The following is a 20,411-nucleotide window of genomic DNA, read 5'->3' as shown; positions in this document are numbered from 1 at the left end:
ACAGTTGTGTTCGCGAGGCCGGAAGGTGGCCGTGAAGTGCATTGAGTGCTTCACAAACAAGAGAAATATTGCTGAATTCGCGGTTTACACGAATGCTGCTAGCTGCTATGTGACCCAAGTAAGCGACAACACACGCACGCACATGCACACACAAACAGCACAAACGTAAGCATTGGAGAAGCGGAAATATTCTGTTAAACAGCAATGGTGTATACACGCTATAAAATTTTTTCAACGCAATATACAACCGCGTCAGAGCAACGTACATGCCTGTCAACTATGTGTAATATATCAAAACACACTATATGAGGATATATTGTCAGAAAAATTCACAAGACACGGCGATTGAAGAATAAAAATTATTTTGCTCTTTGTATGTTCTCGTTTGTCAGAAAGATTAAACAAAAGGAAGACACGTGGTAAAGGTGTATAACAGTTAAAAAGTGACAAAGGCACGAAGAATCACACACACACACACACACAAAAAAAAAAACTAGAAATCACGGAATTCAAGTGACAATCGTCTGCCTTATTTAGGTGGGAAAAACTGCTATGTGTTGCAGAAGTAGCAAATTTCTATAGAATACTCCGCGCATAAATGCGCCGTACATCTTTGACATGGAGCTTATGATGCGTGAAATGATGTCTAAAAGAAGTAAGCAATGTATTTCAGGTTGACATTTACGCGGCTTCGTGATGTGCTAATGCATAATAAGTGAACACATCCTTTCAATGAATGTGACTATCAATAAAGTTGTTTGGTTTCTGGATTCCACGCACGGCAATGAGAACTGTCATTCCACCATCGGATTATATCCGGATACACAGATCTTTGACGAAAGCTGGAACTATAGAGCTTCCTGCACAGCTCGCAAAACGTGTAATACACCCACGGCTCAACGTTATACCTTCCTTTCCATTCGAAGAACTTTTTGTACAAGTCAAAGTCTTGTGCAACTTTTTTGAGGTAGTCAGCGAGATCTTTAGGGGTCTTGAATTGAAGCGCGTCAATGTAAGAGCCCGGAGGTGCAATGGCCTGGTAGTCAGCGCCACCAAACGTCACCGGAATGATGTCGTAAAGCAGGGCCAGATAGAGCTTCTCCGTGACGTAGTCCCTGCAGACAGTGTTCTCGAAAGACAGAAGAAAGAAGTATTCGCGCGCAAACATTTGGTAACAGGCAAAGCGCACGTCACGCGAGCACGATAAATTGCCGCATTTGCCATATACGTCCACCGACAAGTGCTGGCGCAGATCGTCTACGAAATTCTCACGTCTGCCGAAAGTCTTGCAGTGGCTCACAGCCCATACCGCCATGGTTTTCTTGTTGAGCCAGGTTCGCTTCAGGCGCTCCACAGAGTAGAAAGTTGGCTTGACAAGCTGTGTCACCTTGGCGTACGTGTCCAGGATGTCCGAATCGCGCCTGTACGTCATGGTCCAGTTGATGGCGTCTTTTACCGACACCAGAGGTGACAGGTCGCATGTCGTGGGTGCCTCGAGAGACCAGAGCACCCACTTTTGACCCTCGGCTCGGTAAGTCGGCAGGTCGGAGGCGTTCAGGTCGCAGGCATAGAAGACGACGGCGTCGCTGACGGACAGGGTGCGGCGGTCGTTGGCGATGTAGCAGCGGTCGGCGCAGCCACCGAAAGGCTGCCAATAGCGCAGCTGCGCTGTGCCGCTCTTACTCAGGCCCGAGTACCATTCGCCGTACACGGGCGTCCAGAACAGGATCCGGGGCTTGTCTGGACGGCCGAAGATGTCTGTTCGCTCATAGAAAGGCGTCCAACTTCGGTTTCTGAAGATTGCAGGAAAAAAGAAGGATCTTATTATGCGAGCAAGTCTCACCTGCCAAGAGCCAGACCCGTACTGTTACTTGAGGACCGCCCCAAGTATAAAAAATAAATAGCAGTTTCACTCGAAAGGCGAAACATTGATAGCGATAGCAAAGTATTAGACAATTACACGAAGTGAGTTCTTAACTTTCGCTTACCTAAATATTCGTTTACTAAATAAATTAGCAAGCACGATGCCACGCGCATACAAAAAATATGCAAGAACTCCACTGGAGTTGTCTAAGTATGCGTACCACTGGCTCATCTCCACGCCAGCCCGGTGTCATTATCAATCTTATCAAACTTGATCCGACCAAACCCTTATCAAATCTTATCGGTCGTTATCAACCTTATCAGACTCGATGCGACCCTTATCAAACTGTATCGGTTGTTATCGGCCTTATCAAAATCACTCCGACTATTGTAAGCCCTTATCTTTCATTAGGACCTTATCCAACCGTGTCGAACTATTATGAACCGTGATAATTAAGACTCATACAAACCCTCAACACTACTTATTATCCAGGCACCGTCTGTGATCCGGACTGAGTGACCGATCGATATCCCCAGTGGACTTTCTCTTCTTTTAATCTCCTTTTCTCTTTCCCCAGTGTAGGGTAGCCAACCGGGCTCAGTCCCGGTTAACCTCCCTGCCTTTCATTTATCACTTGCTCTCTCTCCCTTATCAACTCTTTGACTGCTTATCTCTCTGTGTTGCGCGACGCGAAGCAACTGAGCCCTGAGAGGTTGGTGGCATTTCGGTAGGTGAAGGAACGCCACAGAACACCTATATAAACTGGGAACGCCCCCAACTGAAGGCGCATCCCGCGACCACCGAAACGCATCGGGGATATGACGTGTTGAGCATTAAATTTTGACAAAACTGGAATTTTCCTCATGTCTACAAGGCTCTACGTTGGCTTTACATGGGGTCCTAGAGATGGTTCTTATTCCACTATCACCAAATATTTCAACAAAGCCTTCATAGAAACTGTACTCCTCTGACATTTATTTTGCACCGCTGGTACAACATATTCACATGCTTCATATATATTCACCTTCTACAAGCGTACCTTCTTGTAGTGAATAGAACTCATCTTGCTTCACACGCCACTTTTCTTTTTGTCACGACAAACTTTGCTTAATAATTGCCGTCATGGGCCTAAAGGAACTTGTCGACACAATTTCATTTTTAAAAACCAGATTCACTGTTCAATATTTGTTTAGAGGTGATCGAACGTCGCTAGATGGAGCACTTGTACAGAACACTTTCCCTGAACCTATGTATCGAAAGCCGTATCTGTCTCTATTTGGTCAAGATGTTCTTTGCCGTGTCTGTAGAAATGTGTACAACGCTAGCATCGAAAACATTTTTCTTTAGGCTGCTCACTTCCACCCAACCAGTGAAAACACGGCTTCATGAAAAAGGATTATATGTACCCTGGAATGTAAATTGTGGACTTTGCAACCGACCCGAGACAACAGAACACTGCGTTATTGTTTGTCGTGACGCATTTTATTTTTGGGGACATTTTACAAAGAACTATACCTTCCTCTCACGGTATCGGGTTCCTTCCTTTCAAGAAGACAATGAGTAATACACCATATGATTTATTTATGTTATTAGGACTCCATTATGGCGAAGTCGTATGATCGAGAGACATGCCGAGCCGCCTCGCTCGACAAGGTCTGTCTTTCGAGAAGAGGCTGCTCAAGTGCATAGTGTGGTTGGATCCTTTGATCCCGTTCCTGAGTGGATTTCGTTTCTGGACGATTGTGTTTGCCCTATTTTTGAACTTTCATTGGACTGGGTAGCATGTCTGCATTTATTTGTGATGTGTATCTAAATGTAACGTAACTGATTTTCGCATGACACTACTCATAATTCCATGCAATAAAGAGAAAAAAATCATGAGCCATTCCACTCTGTGAAGGTGGATAACCAACGAAGCTGTTTAGCACGCAGGCGCGTTGCTCCTGGGTAGTTCGGACTATACGCGGCCGCCCCATTACGACGAGAGAAGTGAAATTCAAAATTAAGAATGGCAACTCGTCTTTCTGGTTCATTATATGCATTCGCGTGTACGACGAGAGCGCCGCCCCGAGAAGCCGGAAAAAACTACACACACATGACGTTTCGACGGCACCGTCACCACGGGAGAGTGGAATGAAAGGGAACTAGATACGCAAGCGCTTGGAACGCCGACAAAGAGCAGGCGATGCGAACGAACGCAGACATGGTATCGGACATGGCCGACGCGAGTTGAACACTGGCAAAGCCTTTCTAGGCTCATGGGGAAGTTTGTGTCAGCAGACCTGACCGCCGGAATGGCGGCCGAAGCGTCACCACGCGATATGAAGACAGATTAAAGAATTAAAAATGGTTGACAGTGACAGTTAGTGAATGTAACGTTATAATAGAGATTGGTAGAGGTTAATAATGACTAGTAATGACTAATAATGACTACTAATTATTTGTAATGACTACTAATGACTCCGAAATGACCAATATGTCAACGACGGTTTGTAATGACCAAAATTGATTAGAAATGTCTAGTAATGAGTAGTAGTGACTAAAATGGCTACTAATGACTTGTAATGACTACGAATGACTAAGAAATGACCAGTATGTCTAACGACGGCTTGTATTGACCACAATTGATTACAAAAATTGGAGGACGCTTATGTTTCACCTTCAAGAGTGCAACGCGATAGCGTTATCGCACCCCATTCGCACCGCCCACTCAAACGATCTACGCGAGCCAAACGTCGCGATCGGCACGGACAGCCGGGCCGCGACGCTCCATGAGGGCGGAAGCGATCATGCGGTGAGTGGCGCGCCACGTGTCGGGGCAGCGCCGTACGTTGTGAGGAGGGGGTCTTCTGTGTTTGCCGTAAGGTGGCTCTGTGTGTGCGCAGAGCGCAGAAGAAATGTAGCGGAAACGTACTTCGCTACTCGTGTAACTGCGACTTCTGTAATTTACATGCTCATAATTGCCGATCTACACCACAGTATAACTTTCTACGGCACGTTTCTAAGGCAACACCGCATTCACTAGAAGCGCTTTTGTCCCGCTTTGAACCATCGAACTCGTGGCTGAGTGGTAGAGTCTCCGTCTCACACTCCGGAGACCGTGGTTCGATTCTCACCCAGCCCATCTAGCAAGTTTTTTATTTATGAAGTGGCATTCCGGATTTATCACTCACGGTCAACGCCGCCGACACTGACGACATCGGCTTTTCTACGACACGAGCCCCTTAACGCTGTCGCGTTAATAACTAAATATACTCACTAGTGAGCAGTAATGACTATGAAATGACCAATATGTCTAACGACAACTTGTAACGACTGCAATTGATTAGAAATTACTAAAAATGCTTAGTAATGACTTGCAATGACCACTAATGACTATGATATGACCAACATCTTTAACGGAGGCTTCTAATGACCAATTGATTACAGATAACTAAAATGCTTAGTAGTGAGCAGTAATGCCTAAAAGAATGAAGAGGCAAAGAGAAAGAGGCGAATGATAAGAGATTGAAGAGTAGGGTTTCGCCGTTAGCCTCTTCTGAGAGATCTTAGAAGACCCTGCACTTTTCTGTTCTTTTTTTTTGAAACTTTTTTCATGTGGTCATTGTCTGAGCTTTTAGTACAACGGTGCCCTTTCCTGTTTTCTCCCGGCAATCAAAGCCGAAGGGTAATAGCATGCGCTGTGGCTGAGCTTTGCATCATGGATTCTCATCCATATATACAGCATTTATTGACTATAGGTCAATGGGAAAATATTAGCCGCCATGCGCTAATATTTCTCCATGGGAATGAAAAAAAAATGACAGCCATTCTTTGTTGTAAAGGGCCTTGGAAGTTTTCAGTTTCTCACTCGTGCAAATCATTTATGGAGACTATAACGTATCGAGAGCTGTACAGTCGAAAGCTATGGAACCCATCCGCAAAGTGGAATAGGTCAAGAATAGGACGGTAGGAGAAAACTTCAGACGAATAAGCACTCTAGGAATTGTATGAATTGAGCACTCAGAACAACTGAAAGAAAATGATAAAGTACGTATAAAAATTATAGATAAGTAACAACTTCATAAAGAATTCAGAAACTGAGGTAATTTTAGGGTTTGGCTTTCAGCCGAAAGCTTGAAGTAAGGGGAAGCGGATCAATCACAGACGCCGGCACCACCCTCTTCAACCGGTCATATACTTTCACTGTTCTGGCTGGGCCCCATCGAACCCCTCTCCACTTGAGCGCCCTCCTCGCCTCTTGTCAGTCAATTCGACAAGGAAATCTGCTCAATGTAGGCAATATTATTCGCTTTGAAAGCAAAAAAAAAAATAATAAGTGACCTCCTATAAACGAGGAGCGCATTTCATTAGGCTTTTCAAACAATGCTGCGAGTTACCGCCCGATTTTTGCGTCGGTGGTTACGTAAATTTGACATCAGGAGATTGGAATAAAGATATATTGGATCACTTACACGTTATAGGGCCCAAGGTGCGAATATTGTCACGTAAGATAAAGCGACCACTGCCAAGCATAAATCTAAAGGAAGACTTCATCGTTTTCCACCCTCAGTCCACTTCATTGTTCTCATCTGCCACAGCAGCGTCAAAGACCACCAGCTGGCCAGGGATAACAATACTGGCAAAATACGATGTTATAAACTTGACAAAATTATTTGCTAATTTCATCATCAAAAGTACAAACAGTTGTATCGCCCACCTGCAGAACACATTTTGTAGAAGGTAAACAGTTTTGAAAACCACGAATAAAAACAAGGTACCGTAAGCACTTCGCTTAGTAAAGACGATGTTGAGATTAATTGAATCGAAGGTCTTCGTGCAATCGATAAAGACTCTAAAAATAATCTTTCCGAGGACTTAATTGGCCGCTCCCGGACACTAGTCTTTCCCCGATCTCCGAGGCCACGGGAAAGATACCGACCCATGGGAACGTAGGTGTGCAGTGAGAAATGGCAGTTCGTGACGGCCGCCTTGCGCGAAGAATAGAGGCACCGAGCTCCGCCATTGGGAGCACGCGCTACCTTTCCGCGTGACATGCTAGACAGGATCATGTGACATTGCTCACCGCATCCCTCGAAGAGGGAGTAAACGGGAAAAAAATTACACTATTACACTGAGTTGTTTTTCTGTTTCTCCCTCTTGATGTTGTCTAATCTGGCCCGCCCATTTGTAAGCTGAGACGCTTGTGCAAATGAAGATAACGGACAATGAAGCCAACGAAAGCGTAACGGAACTTAGCTCTGTTTAATAGAAATATACTGATATTGATAAAAAGAGACATGAAAGTGGAGGAAAAGATAACGTGCCGTCGACGGGAGCCGAACCCACAGCCTCCGCATGGCGCTTGCAAAACTTTATCAATTGAGTTACGGCGGTGGCTGTCTCTTCATCCACTTTTTTTGATATTCCTGCACATGCTGGTAAACCTAGCACCGAGGGCATTATCAAGCGCCACTCACGGCCAGGGCAACGGATGTGGAACATCCTGTAAACAGCAGCAGTGCCGGCCGTCGGTTCTCATGCGTCTTCTCAGTCAGTGCATATCGAGTCTGTAGACCCTGGCATCATTTGTCCCTTGCGGTAGCGGGTTTATGGGTCAGTTTGCACTGCTCAAAAGTTCACGTACCATGCTCTACGTGACGTCTGCGGTTTACAGGATGTTCCGCCCCTTCCGCCATGGTGCACAATGAGTGAGTGGCGCTGACTAACGCTCCGAGGGTTAGTTTTTAGGCGTACGAGGTGTGTTCACAAAGTGTCAAACCTTTGGTCAGCAGAAATACATTTATTGATTAGGAGGCACTAAACCTTAACCCGCTTCAAAATTGTCTCCTTGGTAATGCACACGCTTCTCCCAATGCTCCCACAATTGCTGGAAACAGTTCTGGAACGTGTCTTTTCTAGTGGATATAAGCCGGGCCGTCGCCTTCAGCATGGTGTCTTCTCTCGACTGAAGTCATGTTCCTTTCAGCGCCATTTTCAGCTTGGAAAATAGCCAAAAGTCACACGAAACCATGTCGAGTGAGTAGGGAGCCTGGAGAACTACAGGAATGTTGTGTTTGGCGAAGAAAATCTGAATCAGATGCCCAGAATGGGTGGGTGAAATATCATAATGGAGCTGCCATGTTTTTGCTGCCCATAAGCCCCGTTTACATGAATGCGACAGTGGCGCATCGCATTTCCAAGCTCATTTGGGAAAGGTCATGCGACGCAGTTTACATGTAGCGCCGTAACTTTCGCGAGAACGTAGCGCCACATGGTGCCGTATAAGGGAAGTGCAATCGACTTTCGGTGTAACTGGTTTCCGGTAGTAGGCCGAGTGCACGTTGGTGGTTGAGTGCCGAGAAATAGACAGCTTTAGTTTAGCGTACGCAACTTATAGCGTACGCTATACGCTATTGGCCTCGAGCTCCACCACTGGAAAAGCTGGCGCTACCGTCGGCGTGACGTGCTAGGAGGGATCACGTGGACATAGCGGCCGCGTCGGCTGCTTCGGGAGCGCCGAAGCGAGCTGAAAACGAGTTTAAATTCCCTCGTACGCTGCGGTCCTCATTTAGTGGCGAGATTTTCCCGCTTCGAGTGTCTCCTTTACAACGCTTGAAAGCACTAGAATAGGTAGTGGCTGCCTTTGAAGGCGCGCAACATGGTAGGCTACTGCTCGGTGCTGCAGGGCCGAACGCACGTAACGGAGGCCGGTGTCAGCCTTATTCACACGTAGCCGTAGGACAAGAAGCTGCGTGAAGCTTGGCTCGCGAAACATAAAACCGGCAAACAGTCATCGGCTACAACTCGGGTATGCAGCAAGCACAAACGCGAGGAAGATTTCTGCTACGGCGCGGGGTCTGCGATGTTCGGAAAACGCGCACTGAGACGCTCGCCCGAGTCCGCTGCCCGACTAATGTCATGACGGTTTGGTCTATGAACATGTCGATACTATAGATACTGGCAAGTTCACTGGAGTGGAAAGGTAGCTGTAAGAAGCACATTAAAAAAAAGAGCACGGCAAATGGTCATGTTTGTGTTATGAATTAATGCACTCGATTACAAAAAAGAAGCAGCGGGAAATCGCACGCTGAGAACGCCGATAAACATACAGTGCGAAGCAACTCGAGAAATAATATTGAAACGTCCAAGAATTTAGAAGAAAAAAAAAGGATTGAATCGTCGCGACGGCACATCATAGTCCCCGTAGGCGTCGAAGTCTCTACAATGAAATTATTTTTGAACAGCTCTGATAGCACCCACGCCACAATGGTTGTTTGTATATTGTCAAATGCTCATATTCTGCGGCCTAAAGCTCATGGCACGGTGCGAAAACGCGCACGAGGCGAGAGCGAAACTGCGCGGACAAGCATGCAGACACGCAGTCGGTCGCTGCGAATCTGCGCGATCGCTGCATTGAGGCTTCTGTCTATTACGCTCCATTTAGTTATACAAACACTATAAGAACATAGTTCACATAGTTTGCTCTCAGCGTTTACCTACCTTTCACGCAATAAGCCGGTTCGGGAGACTCCATCGCGGCGACCGCGCGCAGTGGCGTTCACTGTACGTATTCGGTAAAGAGATAGCGTCTGTAAATGATTGTGTGCTTTCAGTTTGCCCAAGATTATTATTTAGACAGTAAACAACTTCTCTCGTTTCGAAAGTACTTACAGAAATGTCCGGGAGAGCTCGCGCGTGGTGTTTTCAGTGAGCGCTGACAGCAAAACCTATGAGGAGCGCGCCGCGTGATCCCTCATACTACGACAGCGAGGCGCTTCCGATAGATGGCGACTCCGTAACTCCTCGCCGCCAATAGTGTAGCGGACGCAAAGCCGCGCACGTGTATTGCAGCTTTAGTTGGCCAGCGAGATCTTCGGATCTCAGAGGCCATATGCCGTCGTTGCGGCTATTTTCCGACTCCAGCGATAGGTAGCGCTGACATCTCGAATGTTTCTTTCGTTAGGCTTCGACTCGTTCGAAACGAGAAGCGATCTCGAAAACACCACAAGGGTATCCGTAATACTCTGTCGTCGAAGCGGCCTGAGACTAAGCGAAAGCCGTTTACACAATCATTTGCTGCGAACGAAGTGCATTTTACAAAAGCAACGCCAAATTCAATTCGAAACGGGCAGCCGGGACCGCCGCCATGTTGATGGCTAATTCCTTCCCATCATTCCTAATGCGACGATCCTGCGTTTATATGCTCCGCGAGAGTCGACTCGCGCCCGTAAATCTACCCTCGCCTGGCGCATTAATGCGATGCGCCTTCCTAGCGCATTACTGCTGTTTACATGAATGTTATGCGATAGAAATGCGATGCGATGCGACACTGTCGCATTCATGTAAACGCAGCTATAGATCAGGTCGTTTGCGCCGCACAACATCAGGAAGACGACGGAGGACCTTCTCGTAGTATTCCTTTGTGATTGTTTGGCCTTGTGCTGCTCACTCATGATGCTCCACCCCACGGGAGTCGAAGAAAACGGTCAGCATGACGTTGACATTTCTGCAAACCTGCCATGCTTTTTTTTGGCCTCGGGGATGTCGGATGTTTTCACTGTGACCACTGCATCTTGGTTTCCAGATCATGCCCATAAACCCATGACCCATCGCCTGTGATCACGGTGTTCAGAAAGTTGGGGTTGCTGCTTGCATTGCCCAACGGGTGCTGTCTCGGTACGAATTTCGCGGCCACCTTCCTCATGCCCAATTCCTAGGTCAAAATTGAATGTACTGATCCAAAGCTTACCCCTCCCTCCTTCGCAAGTTTGAAGATGGACACCAGGTGAAGGACACTAGCATCCTTTGCCACACAGCATGACCTTTACTACCTCAACGATGGTAGTCCGACATATTTACGAGGGCTTACATACCGCAGCTGGCTAGACTTGACACTTGTTTCTCGGCACCTTGAAATAAACGTGCAATGGTTCCCAGACATCGAATCACATGGAAGCGACCATATTCCCACATACCTGAAGATCAAGGGATATTTAAGTACTCCTCCACGACTCCCCGGAGAATTGACTGGTCGGCGTTTCGGTCACACATGGAGAAAGTATGTCAGGAAAGGAACCAGCCTAATATGGAACACGAAATTCAAAAAGCCATGCAAGAGGCTAAGCGCGGTTTCCAGCCTTTCCCGAAATATGAAGAACTTGAAGCCGAACCGCAGCGACTACGAGAGATTTGCCGGCGGGCTAAAAGAAGATACAGGATAATTAAATCCATCTGCGATCTCAGAGAGGCAAGGTGGTTGCAAAAGAAGATGCAAAGATTGATGCACTACAATCTCAAAGATGGAAACATTTCTGTGAGTCGTTGCATCCAGGTCAGCGCTTATCTCAGATACGGAGAACCGCGCGTGGACTTCGCGTATCGCCGCAACAGCGTGTTCCTTACAAATCTTTCGCTTTGCACCAAAGTCGCAGAGAAATCGACATTGCTGAAGAATTTTGCTCAAGACTTGCCAGCTTGCACCCCCAACGCGCCCTTACTCCATGTGCCACTCCTGTGCCTCGGGATTCCCTCATGGATGTAATGTTTTCGGTGGAGCAGCTTGAAGCGGCGCTGGCGACTTGCAGGCGCTCTCCGTCACCTGGGACGGACGGCGTTACCTACGCAGCGCTCGCCAATCTTGGGCAGAAAGCACGACTGATGCCGCTAGACCATTACGATGAGTCTTGGCGCAACGGTTTGGTTCCACGTGAATGGAAATTCAGCCGCTTGGTTCCACCTCTCAAACCTGGTAAATCACCGTTAGATTTGTCATCGTACCGCCCCATCGCTATGGCCAGTTGCATAGGGAAAATAATGAGAAGAATGATTTTGACACGCCTAAAATGGTACCTGGAAAATTACAACGTGTACCCAGATGCTATGACTGGCTTCCGGCGTGGGCGCTCATCCATAGATAATGTCATCGATTTGGTCACGTTTGTTCAACATCAAAAACGTCTGAACTGACTCACTGCAGCATTATTCCTTGACATAAAAGGCGTCTAAGATAATGTAGCACATTGTGCCATTATAGAGGCTCTGATTGAAGCCGGAATCGGTGGCCGCACTTTTCAGTGGCTGTGCAGTTATTTGACGGACAGGCATTTCTTCGTGATGACCGAGGATGGCGCCAGGACTCAACACCAAACATTCCATGGAGTACCGCAAGGCGGAGTGTTGGAGCCCGACGATATTCAACCTAGTGCTCGTTGGCCTAGTCAGATGCTTTCCCAACACAGTTCAAGTATCAATATATGCTGACATCTGCATTTGAGCGTCTGCTGTAACATGACTGGAGGTACGAGCAAGGCTACAAAATGCAGCTACGTCAGTATCACTGTACTTGCGAAAACAGAACTTAGAGCTGTCTTCAGAGAAATTCTGCCTTGTTACATTCACTCGGAAGGCAATGAAGCCTTACTCTGTAAGTATCAATGGGCAGGCAGTTGCAAACACACGGAAACACCGCTTTTTAGGGGTAATTATCGACCGCGACGTATCATAGAGCCCGCACGTTTCATACCTAAAGAGGAGGTTAGTGACAATAATACATCTCCTCAAATGTCTCGGCGGAAAGTCATGGGGCACATCGGTGCGGTCAATGCTGCAGCTTTATAACGCCTTGTTCCTTGGTTTCGCAAGATACAGCCTCCCTGTGCTTGGTAACACCTGCAAAACAAACCTGTGTGTACTCCAGGGACTACAAGCTCGAGCTCTTAGGACGTGTCTCGGTCTTCCGAAGTGTGCGTATACAGCAGCAACGATTGTCATAGCTCGGGATCACCCATATCAATGTACTTGGCAACCGACACTCTCAGGGCGAATATTCGGCACGTTGCCCGACTACCTTCTCATCATCTTGCTGCTTTACCCGCAGAGAGGCCATACACAGCTTTCAGTCGTATAATTGTTTCCAATCGTACCTCGTTGCCATCGAACTACGTGCCTGCAGCAAGACCATCCTCACCTTTATAGTGCCTGCACAAACCTGAAATACGCCTCACCATCCCAGGAATCACGAAGGAAGCTAACATGCCGTCGCATGCCCTGAAGCAGGCCACATTAGGACATTTATATGAGGTACACAGTGGCCGCGTACATGTTTACATATATGGCTCAGTCACACCTACCAGTTCAGCTGCCGCTGTGGTGACACCAGCAAGATCCGTCAAAATACAGCTAAAAACGTCTCATGTATCATCAAAGACAGCTGCTGAACTCGTAGCCCTGCGTGCGGCTCTTGATTTCATTCAGGAGGAACCACCCCATGCATGGTCAATCTTCTGTGATTCCAAGGCAGCCCTACAATGTGTACTCTCAGCACTGCGCCATGGATCACATCAGCAGCTCGTCGCAGAGATCAGCGAAGTCCACCATCGCATAGTTGACGAAGGACACGATATAATATATCAGCGGTTGCCTAATCACTGTGGCATACATGGCAATGAACGAGCGGATGCAGTTGCCCGATCTGCCCATGACGGTGTCAACTCCGTTGCCATTCCTCTTTCGAGTGCCGATGCAGCGAAAAAACTTTCCGCACTTCCGCGTAACCTAACGTTAGCTCAATGGAATTCATCCGAGTTCACAAGTGCACGCCTTCATACCCTGGACCCTAATTTACAGCTCCGTATTCTGCCCGACCTTCCACGACGTAACTGCACCCTTCTAGTCCGTCTATGGCTTGGAATAGCATTTTCAAATGCGTACTCCTTTCTTATGGGAATGTCCAACAGCCCACTTTGTGACTTGTGCGGGTGCAACTAAACAATTGCGCACTTTCTTTGTGAGTGCCCTCGTTTCAACCCGAAAAGAGCAGCCCTCTCAGCCAGCCTATAGACCAACTGCACAAGCGCCCAATAACGGAAAACAACATCCTTGGACACTGGCCTACACGAACATCAGCGCGATCCTCTATGAAGACGCTGCTGCGATACTTAAAAGACACAGGACATTGTGACAAATTGTGACTGCACACTGTGTGACGTAGCATTGGACGGTGACACTGCGTAACACCAGGAACGCCTTCGCAGACTGCGTGACAGTGCCCACAGAAATAGTTCATGTATATTGTGTGTACGTGTGTACGTTTTTCATTTTTTATTCTTTTTATCTCTCTCACCTATCGTATCCCTTTGCCCCTCCCCCGGTGCAGGGTAGCCAACCGAAGATAATCTCTGGTTAACCTCCCTGTCTTTCCTCTGCCGTTCTCTCTCTTTCTCTGTCTGACTTTGATGCGACGGTCCTCCATAAAAAAAAAGTCCGTACTTGCTCAATGACATTCTCTTTTCGGCTTGTTGAGGGTATGCATCAACGCGGTTCGCTGCCCGCTGATGTGCGGCCATCTTTGAAGCGGTTGTACAGCTCCTTTATCCATGAGGTGCTCATGGCATCGTCCCCGAAAGCTCGAACAATCTTGCGAATGGTTTCCACTTGGGTATCGCCAAGCTTTTGGCAAAATTGGATGCAATATCGCTGCTCATGTCGTTCCGTCATTTTAGAACTTACTGGAATCTGGCAAGCGCTCATTGCACGTCCTGACTCATAGGCCGATTGCCAGCATCTGACGCTCTCTGCAGGCGGAAAAAAATTCACGCATACGCACGAATGTCCCCCTCCACATCTCGACCGAAGGAAGCCTCCCGCACTTCATTTGTTTACGTGGGAAAAAAGAAGATTGAGTATTTTTGAACACCCACCTCGTGCATAAATATCTAAGAAAGTGCACAGTTGCTGCCTTCGCTAAATTGGTAGAGTATCGCACCCGGCATGCTGCGCATGGGTTCGGCTCCCATCGGCGGGAAATTACGTTTTCATTCTCAGCCTTAAGTGGCTGATGGGTCGAAAAATCCGTTGTCCGGCGTTAGCGAAAAATTGATCGACCGGCGTTACGGCAACAACATTCAATGGCACTAAAATTGATGGTGCCACCCACGACCGTGTGACTCGAACCCACGACCTCTGGTGGGAGTCGAACCCTCGACATTTGATGGGACTAAAATTAAATGGCACCAAAATTGATGGTGCCACCATTCATGGTCAAGCCCACGACCATTAGCGACAGCCGAATCCAAGACCTCTGGTGTTAAGGCGAATTAAGGCACAATTACTTAACATAGAGTTAATTAAGGCACTCCAGCCCACGACCTTTGGTGCGAAATAACAAGTAATAGGAAGTAACAACGCATTTGAATGAAGATGTCAAGTCATTTAATTAATGTCTCGTGAGTGCGCAGGCTTTCGCCTTCATCCTCTTAAGCTTATGCTAAAGTGACTGTCAACTTTGTCACTGACACTTTAATTAAAAACCAGTAACTTAGCCCTCTGCTCTTATATATTGTATGTTTTGCTTCATTGTACGTTGGCTTTATCTGTTTGTAACTTACAATGAATCCAGCATCTGCTTTCCTTATTCTTGTCGCTAATGTGTCTAAGAAACATGATGGCTCAGTGTTACGATGCCCTGCGACGTAGGACGTATGTCACCAAAGGCAGTGTTAGCGTTTGAATACACGCAACCGACAAGAAATCGCAATAAATGTGTTTGTTAGAGTCGGCAAATAACCCTACCGTGTCCGACGGAGCAAGATATACGACGAATATACAGGGTGTTTCAGCGAACACTTCCAAAAATCTTTAAAAGTTGCCTGTGGCAGGTATCATAATTATAGTTCATGAGATGATCTACTCGAAGCGGTGGACAATACTTGCATAAACAATTGAGATGCAAAATCGACTAATTAATAAAAAATTCACTAATTAAGTTTTTAACGAATTACAACATGACCCATATTGCAATTTACAAATTATAGCCGTGGAGTTCGCAAGGCGGCTATCCGAGCGGCTTTCCGAGCGTGAAAGGAGCCCGCGAATACACGCAAAATTGCCGCGCTACTGGCCGCTCGAGGCACTTTGCGAGTATTCGCGGGCTCCTCTCGTGCTTGAAAAGCACTTTTATGTAGTACGTATTGAGCAACAGAATGCTGTATCGGGAGTTTTTCATGTTGCTCTCCAATTTTCTCATTGACACTTTTCATCTAATTATAATATTTGAGAATTTGATTAATTAATTAGGACCAATTAAGTAATTAGAATGGACAAAATATAATCTGAGTATCTCCAAGCAAGAGCAAACAGCATTACCTGGGTTCTGTCATGCTACGTGGCATTTGCATATCTTTAATGTTTGGCTCAAGTTACGTGAGACACCCAGTATATCTATCTCGCGTTTTTGAAGCGGCCTCAAATAGCAAGGACAGCCGTACATATATAGATGCCCGTCTTTTTTATGCACCTATCCTTGTGGACGCTTAAAAATACGGAATATCTTTCCGCAAGGCCTTAAGTCCTGGCAACAATATTTATATCCCATCTTTCTTTCCCCTCTCTCTCTGACTCTCCCTTCCCCTTGAATGTACGGCTGCAAACTGGACACTCTAGCGCAACACTCAAAGCAGGATTTTTCACACGGTACAAACGTCGCCGCTAAATTGGTGGGCCTCCCGTTCGAAAGGGCCAATCTTTGTGCTAGTCTTAAAGTGTAGTTTTAAAGAGTAGCAACGTCACGTACATGCCCCCTTTTTTTCTCTCTCTTTCTTATCCCTGCTTCGAATGCCATTTTAGTTGAGGTATTTTAGTAACGTTTAAATGCCTAGCTATGCAATTTTGCACATCGTCAATTTCTTTTTTACCTATTCGCTCGCCCTTTGTTCACAACCAGTGTAAGAAGTAACCAAGGAGAAACACAAAGAGTATACGCACAGATCCAGTCCACCAGAAATGCTGATGAAGTCGGATGTCCAGAAATAGGAGAAAATGTAGTCGTGGCTGATGGGAAGGTAGTTATAGCTGAGCAGTGGGAAGGAAGATAGCGCGAGCAATGCCGCGATCGCCACCCGACGCCTTCTCTTCAGAATCATGAGACTTTCGTTTGGACCCTGCGAATCCAGAAACCGACGTGGTAGGAGTCAATTTCCAAGGCGTAGCTAATTGCAGTCACAGAATATATTAGAATGGCATTACTTAGGATGTTTTGTCAAAGTATCAGAAAGTATTAACAAAGAGACAAAAGACAGCTATACTATGCTATACAGCTCACTTTCGCTGAGTAAGTACGCCGCTGGTCTCCTCAATCAATTTACTAAATTTACCGTTACTGAATGCGCAGGTCGACCTCAGCGCACTCAGGGATGGAATAGTGTTCCCAAATCACGTGCCTGCGCAGGCTAGGGGTACGCGGTGATGCCCACTTGGAGCACAACCTGGGCCTGATATCTCGGCCCGGGCCCGCCTTTTGAAGCCTAGGCCCGGCCCGGTCCCGCGCCTGCATGAACAGGCACGGCCTGGGGCCGTTGGAGGAACTTTATGTGCATATGCCTTAAGGAAGGACGAGCAACAAGAAATGACAAAAATGCGTGTACTTTTTTAACCCTAAAATATTCCAGCCCCCTTGGCATATCTTTCCGCCAAGTGGCATGCGCGTATGCGCAATGGAAGACATTTAAAAATGGCGTCAAAGACGCCGCCCTCTGGCTTTGCCTACTGGCCGTGCAAGCTTGAAGGTTGTTTGGCGGTTCTCCACGCTCTTTTTTATATGGAAAGATCATGTGCGAAGTTATGCCCACAAATGAGAACTGCTGGCCTTTTCCGATCATTACCATTCGCATTATCATCAACTTTTTCAGTGCTCGTTTCTTTCACTTGGACAATTTCTCTGCGGGCACCCTGATTACACGCTCGAGATAACTAACCACATTTACAATTTTTCCTATTTTCATCGTTAGCCGCCTCTGTGAAAAAAAACTGCGGTAAAGAATATGAAGCAGATACCACGCACAGAATTGGTGTTACGCGAAGTATTCTGCTGGTAGCAAACATTTTTTTAACTGGGCGAACAAACGATCAGAGAGAGCAGACAAAGACTGCGCCTGTCCTTGTCTGCTCTCTGCGATCGTTTGTTCACGCAGTTAAAAGAATGTTTGCTAATATGCTGTACTCACCCAACTACTTCTAAGCGACATTTTTCTGGTAGCTGGCTACCCAGCATCGTTTGCGATTGCGCCAAGCGTTACATGTCGGACCAACGTAATTGTGCGAGACGAACAGCTATGTGTCTGACCCGAGCGTGTGTGGGCCGACGACGTGTGACGCCGACGACACGATTTTTCACTCTGGTCCTTCAACGCGAGCTTACGACATTGCCGGCTGTTGGTTTCTACATAGGTACGGCATAGAGAAAGGATTCAACAAGAAGAGTCCAGCGGCCGAATTGAATGCAACGCACCGAGCCGCCGATATTAATACCTGAACCACACATCTGGTTTCGGTTTTGGGCGCGCACATTTTGAATGCTAGCTGGCACGCGTTACGCCGGCTGCGCTGATCGACGCTTTTCTTTTGCTTCTGCAGCTCAATTGCGCGCGGTCTTCGCGCGAAATAGTTTTAATATTAAGCAAATATGATTGCGAACGGCGAATATGTGCCACGTGCAATATCATAAAGACGCAAGACGCCTTGTGAAACGAAGAAATATTTATTTTGCTCTATATAAATGCTCGGTGCGGGCTGTTTGTGCATTCATGCAACATTGTGGCACCAGGTAAACAGCAGTAGTTCCCGTACGAAGCTCCTCTGGACGATGTCAGCTGAAAAAAGTGAATTAAAAGCCTGTGTTATTTTGGTATTAACACATACGAGTAATTCGTGTAGAGGCGGAACGTGCAAAAGTGGTGAATGGGCGGAATTGCAAACAAAAGCAGTTCGCTTTTGCATACACGGCGTAAGAAATACCCGACTCATCCTAAACAATACCGTACCATATCTAGAAACCATCGTACTTCCAAGCATTACCCTCTTCCCGGGCCTTACTTCCTGCACTTTATATATATGAGCACGAATACACGGGCGACTGTGGTTTCCAAAAGAACTTGACTACAACAGACGCGATAGTACGCTGCAAATACGCAGGTGCGGGCACAACAAGCTATCAACCAGAGCCTGCTGGACGCTCGCAGAATTCCTTCTACTCGCACTCAAGACATGCTTGGGTGCAAAGCCTGCCTTCAGTCGTTCAAAAGAAATAATTTTCTAGTTACAAGCTGCTGGTGTTCGAGCTCCTTTTTTTTATGGGTTTTTACGTGCCAAAACCACTTTCTGATTATGAGGCACGCCGTAGTGGAGGTCTCCGGAAATTTCGACCACCTGGGGTTCTTTAACGTGCACCTAAATCTAAGTACACGGGTGTTTTCGCATTTCGCCCCCATCGAAATGCGGCCGCCGTGGCCGGGATTCGATCCCGCGACCTCGTGCACAGCAGCCTAACACCATAGCCACTGAGCAACCACGGCGGGTAGCTCCTTGGCGTCAACTTTTGCGCGTTCTGCAGGCGCAAGCATAGAGTAACATAGTAAACGTAAAGAGTGGACACTCCCATAGGCGCCTGCGGCCGACTTAGTCTCTCAGCGCACCTAGCGGAATCGGCGAAACACACCAGCCTCCAAGATGGCCGCAGCACTCTTCCGAATCTCGGAGGTCCTAATTTCAGTTTCGTTTCTTGTATTTAATTCGTGGCCCATACATTTGCTTAAATCGCGTGATTTCATGCAGGCGCTTGTGCAGCTGTTTATATGTTGTGACGACGAGCGCGCAAAGTGTTTTACTCGTGTTAGTTTAATTTAAATTCACATTTGCTGTTTCAAGCTGTAACATAGCGCAACAGTCATGCCAACTGTTGAGGAAGAACTTTATCGCTTATGATATTGTACGTCTAGTATAGCTCACGCCAAAAGGTGTATCGTAAATAAACGTGCCGTGTTCCTTAAATATAAATAAACTTGCTGCACAGTCAAGAACACGAAAATAGCAGATATCAATTTATTTCAGCTAGATTGTAAGAGGCAGATACATGAAAACGGGAAGAAACAGCGAAATGCAGGTAATAGGGGTGCCACACGGCGCACTTTTAAACGCGATCAAGCCCAATCTAATTTGAATTTTTCGGTCACGATTGGTCTTTTTGCGCAAGCTGCGCGATCGCGCCAATAGTAGTCGCGAATTTCAATCCAGATCGGACTTGATCGCTATCGAAAGTGGTCGTGTGACACCGGTATAATGGAAAATAGTCGCAAATTAATGGCGAGATGGGAATAACTTTGCACAAGCAAACACACAGAACACGTATTGCAACTATCCAGATAATGAAAAAAAAAAAAGCTGCCCATACACGACAGCAATTAATTTGCTCAAAACGGGATTGTTTTAGAAGGAAAAAAAATATTACGTTTTTTCTTTGACTTCTGTGAAGGAGAGTGAATTAGGGCAGCAAAATTATGTGAATGGTAGCGTGCCGAAATAAAATGGCTGCAAAAATAATTGAGCGCGCACCAACATCGTCATATCGAATGTGTAAGCCAGTGTGTCCGTCATTAAACAGCTGCAACTAAGCACTTTGTGCTGAGGTTTTTCACCTGCTGTCTACGAAGGCTTGCAATCGTCTTCTGATACTTGGAATTTCGCCCTTGAATATACATGATGTCCTTTGGCTGTACAGTGTATTTTGAGGAAATGG

The 20,411-nt window shown here is 46.7% G+C and overlaps 1 protein-coding gene across 1 annotated transcript in view; it reads right to left on the bottom strand.

Moving 5' to 3' along the window:
- Positions 1-345: 345 nt before the first annotated feature.
- Positions 346-20,411, bottom strand: part of LOC142587622 (alpha-(1,3)-fucosyltransferase C-like) — a 58,643-nt gene continuing 38,577 nt past the window's right edge. The window contains exons 2-3 of the mRNA XM_075698784.1: positions 16,607-16,782; positions 346-1,793 (exon numbers count right to left, since the gene is read on the bottom strand). Of these exons, the coding sequence (XP_075554899.1) occupies positions 746-1,793; positions 16,607-16,764 (1,206 nt within the window). The 5' untranslated portion in view covers positions 16,765-16,782 and the 3' untranslated portion in view covers positions 346-745. The remainder of the gene's footprint in view (positions 1,794-16,606; positions 16,783-20,411) is intronic.

This window comes from Dermacentor variabilis, chromosome 1, assembly GCF_050947875.1.
Source record: "Dermacentor variabilis isolate Ectoservices chromosome 1, ASM5094787v1, whole genome shotgun sequence".
Classification (NCBI taxonomy): Eukaryota; Metazoa; Arthropoda; class Arachnida; order Ixodida; family Ixodidae; genus Dermacentor; species Dermacentor variabilis.
The sequence above is the reverse complement of the archived record's forward strand: the minus strand, read 5'-3'. Positions and strand labels throughout refer to the sequence as shown.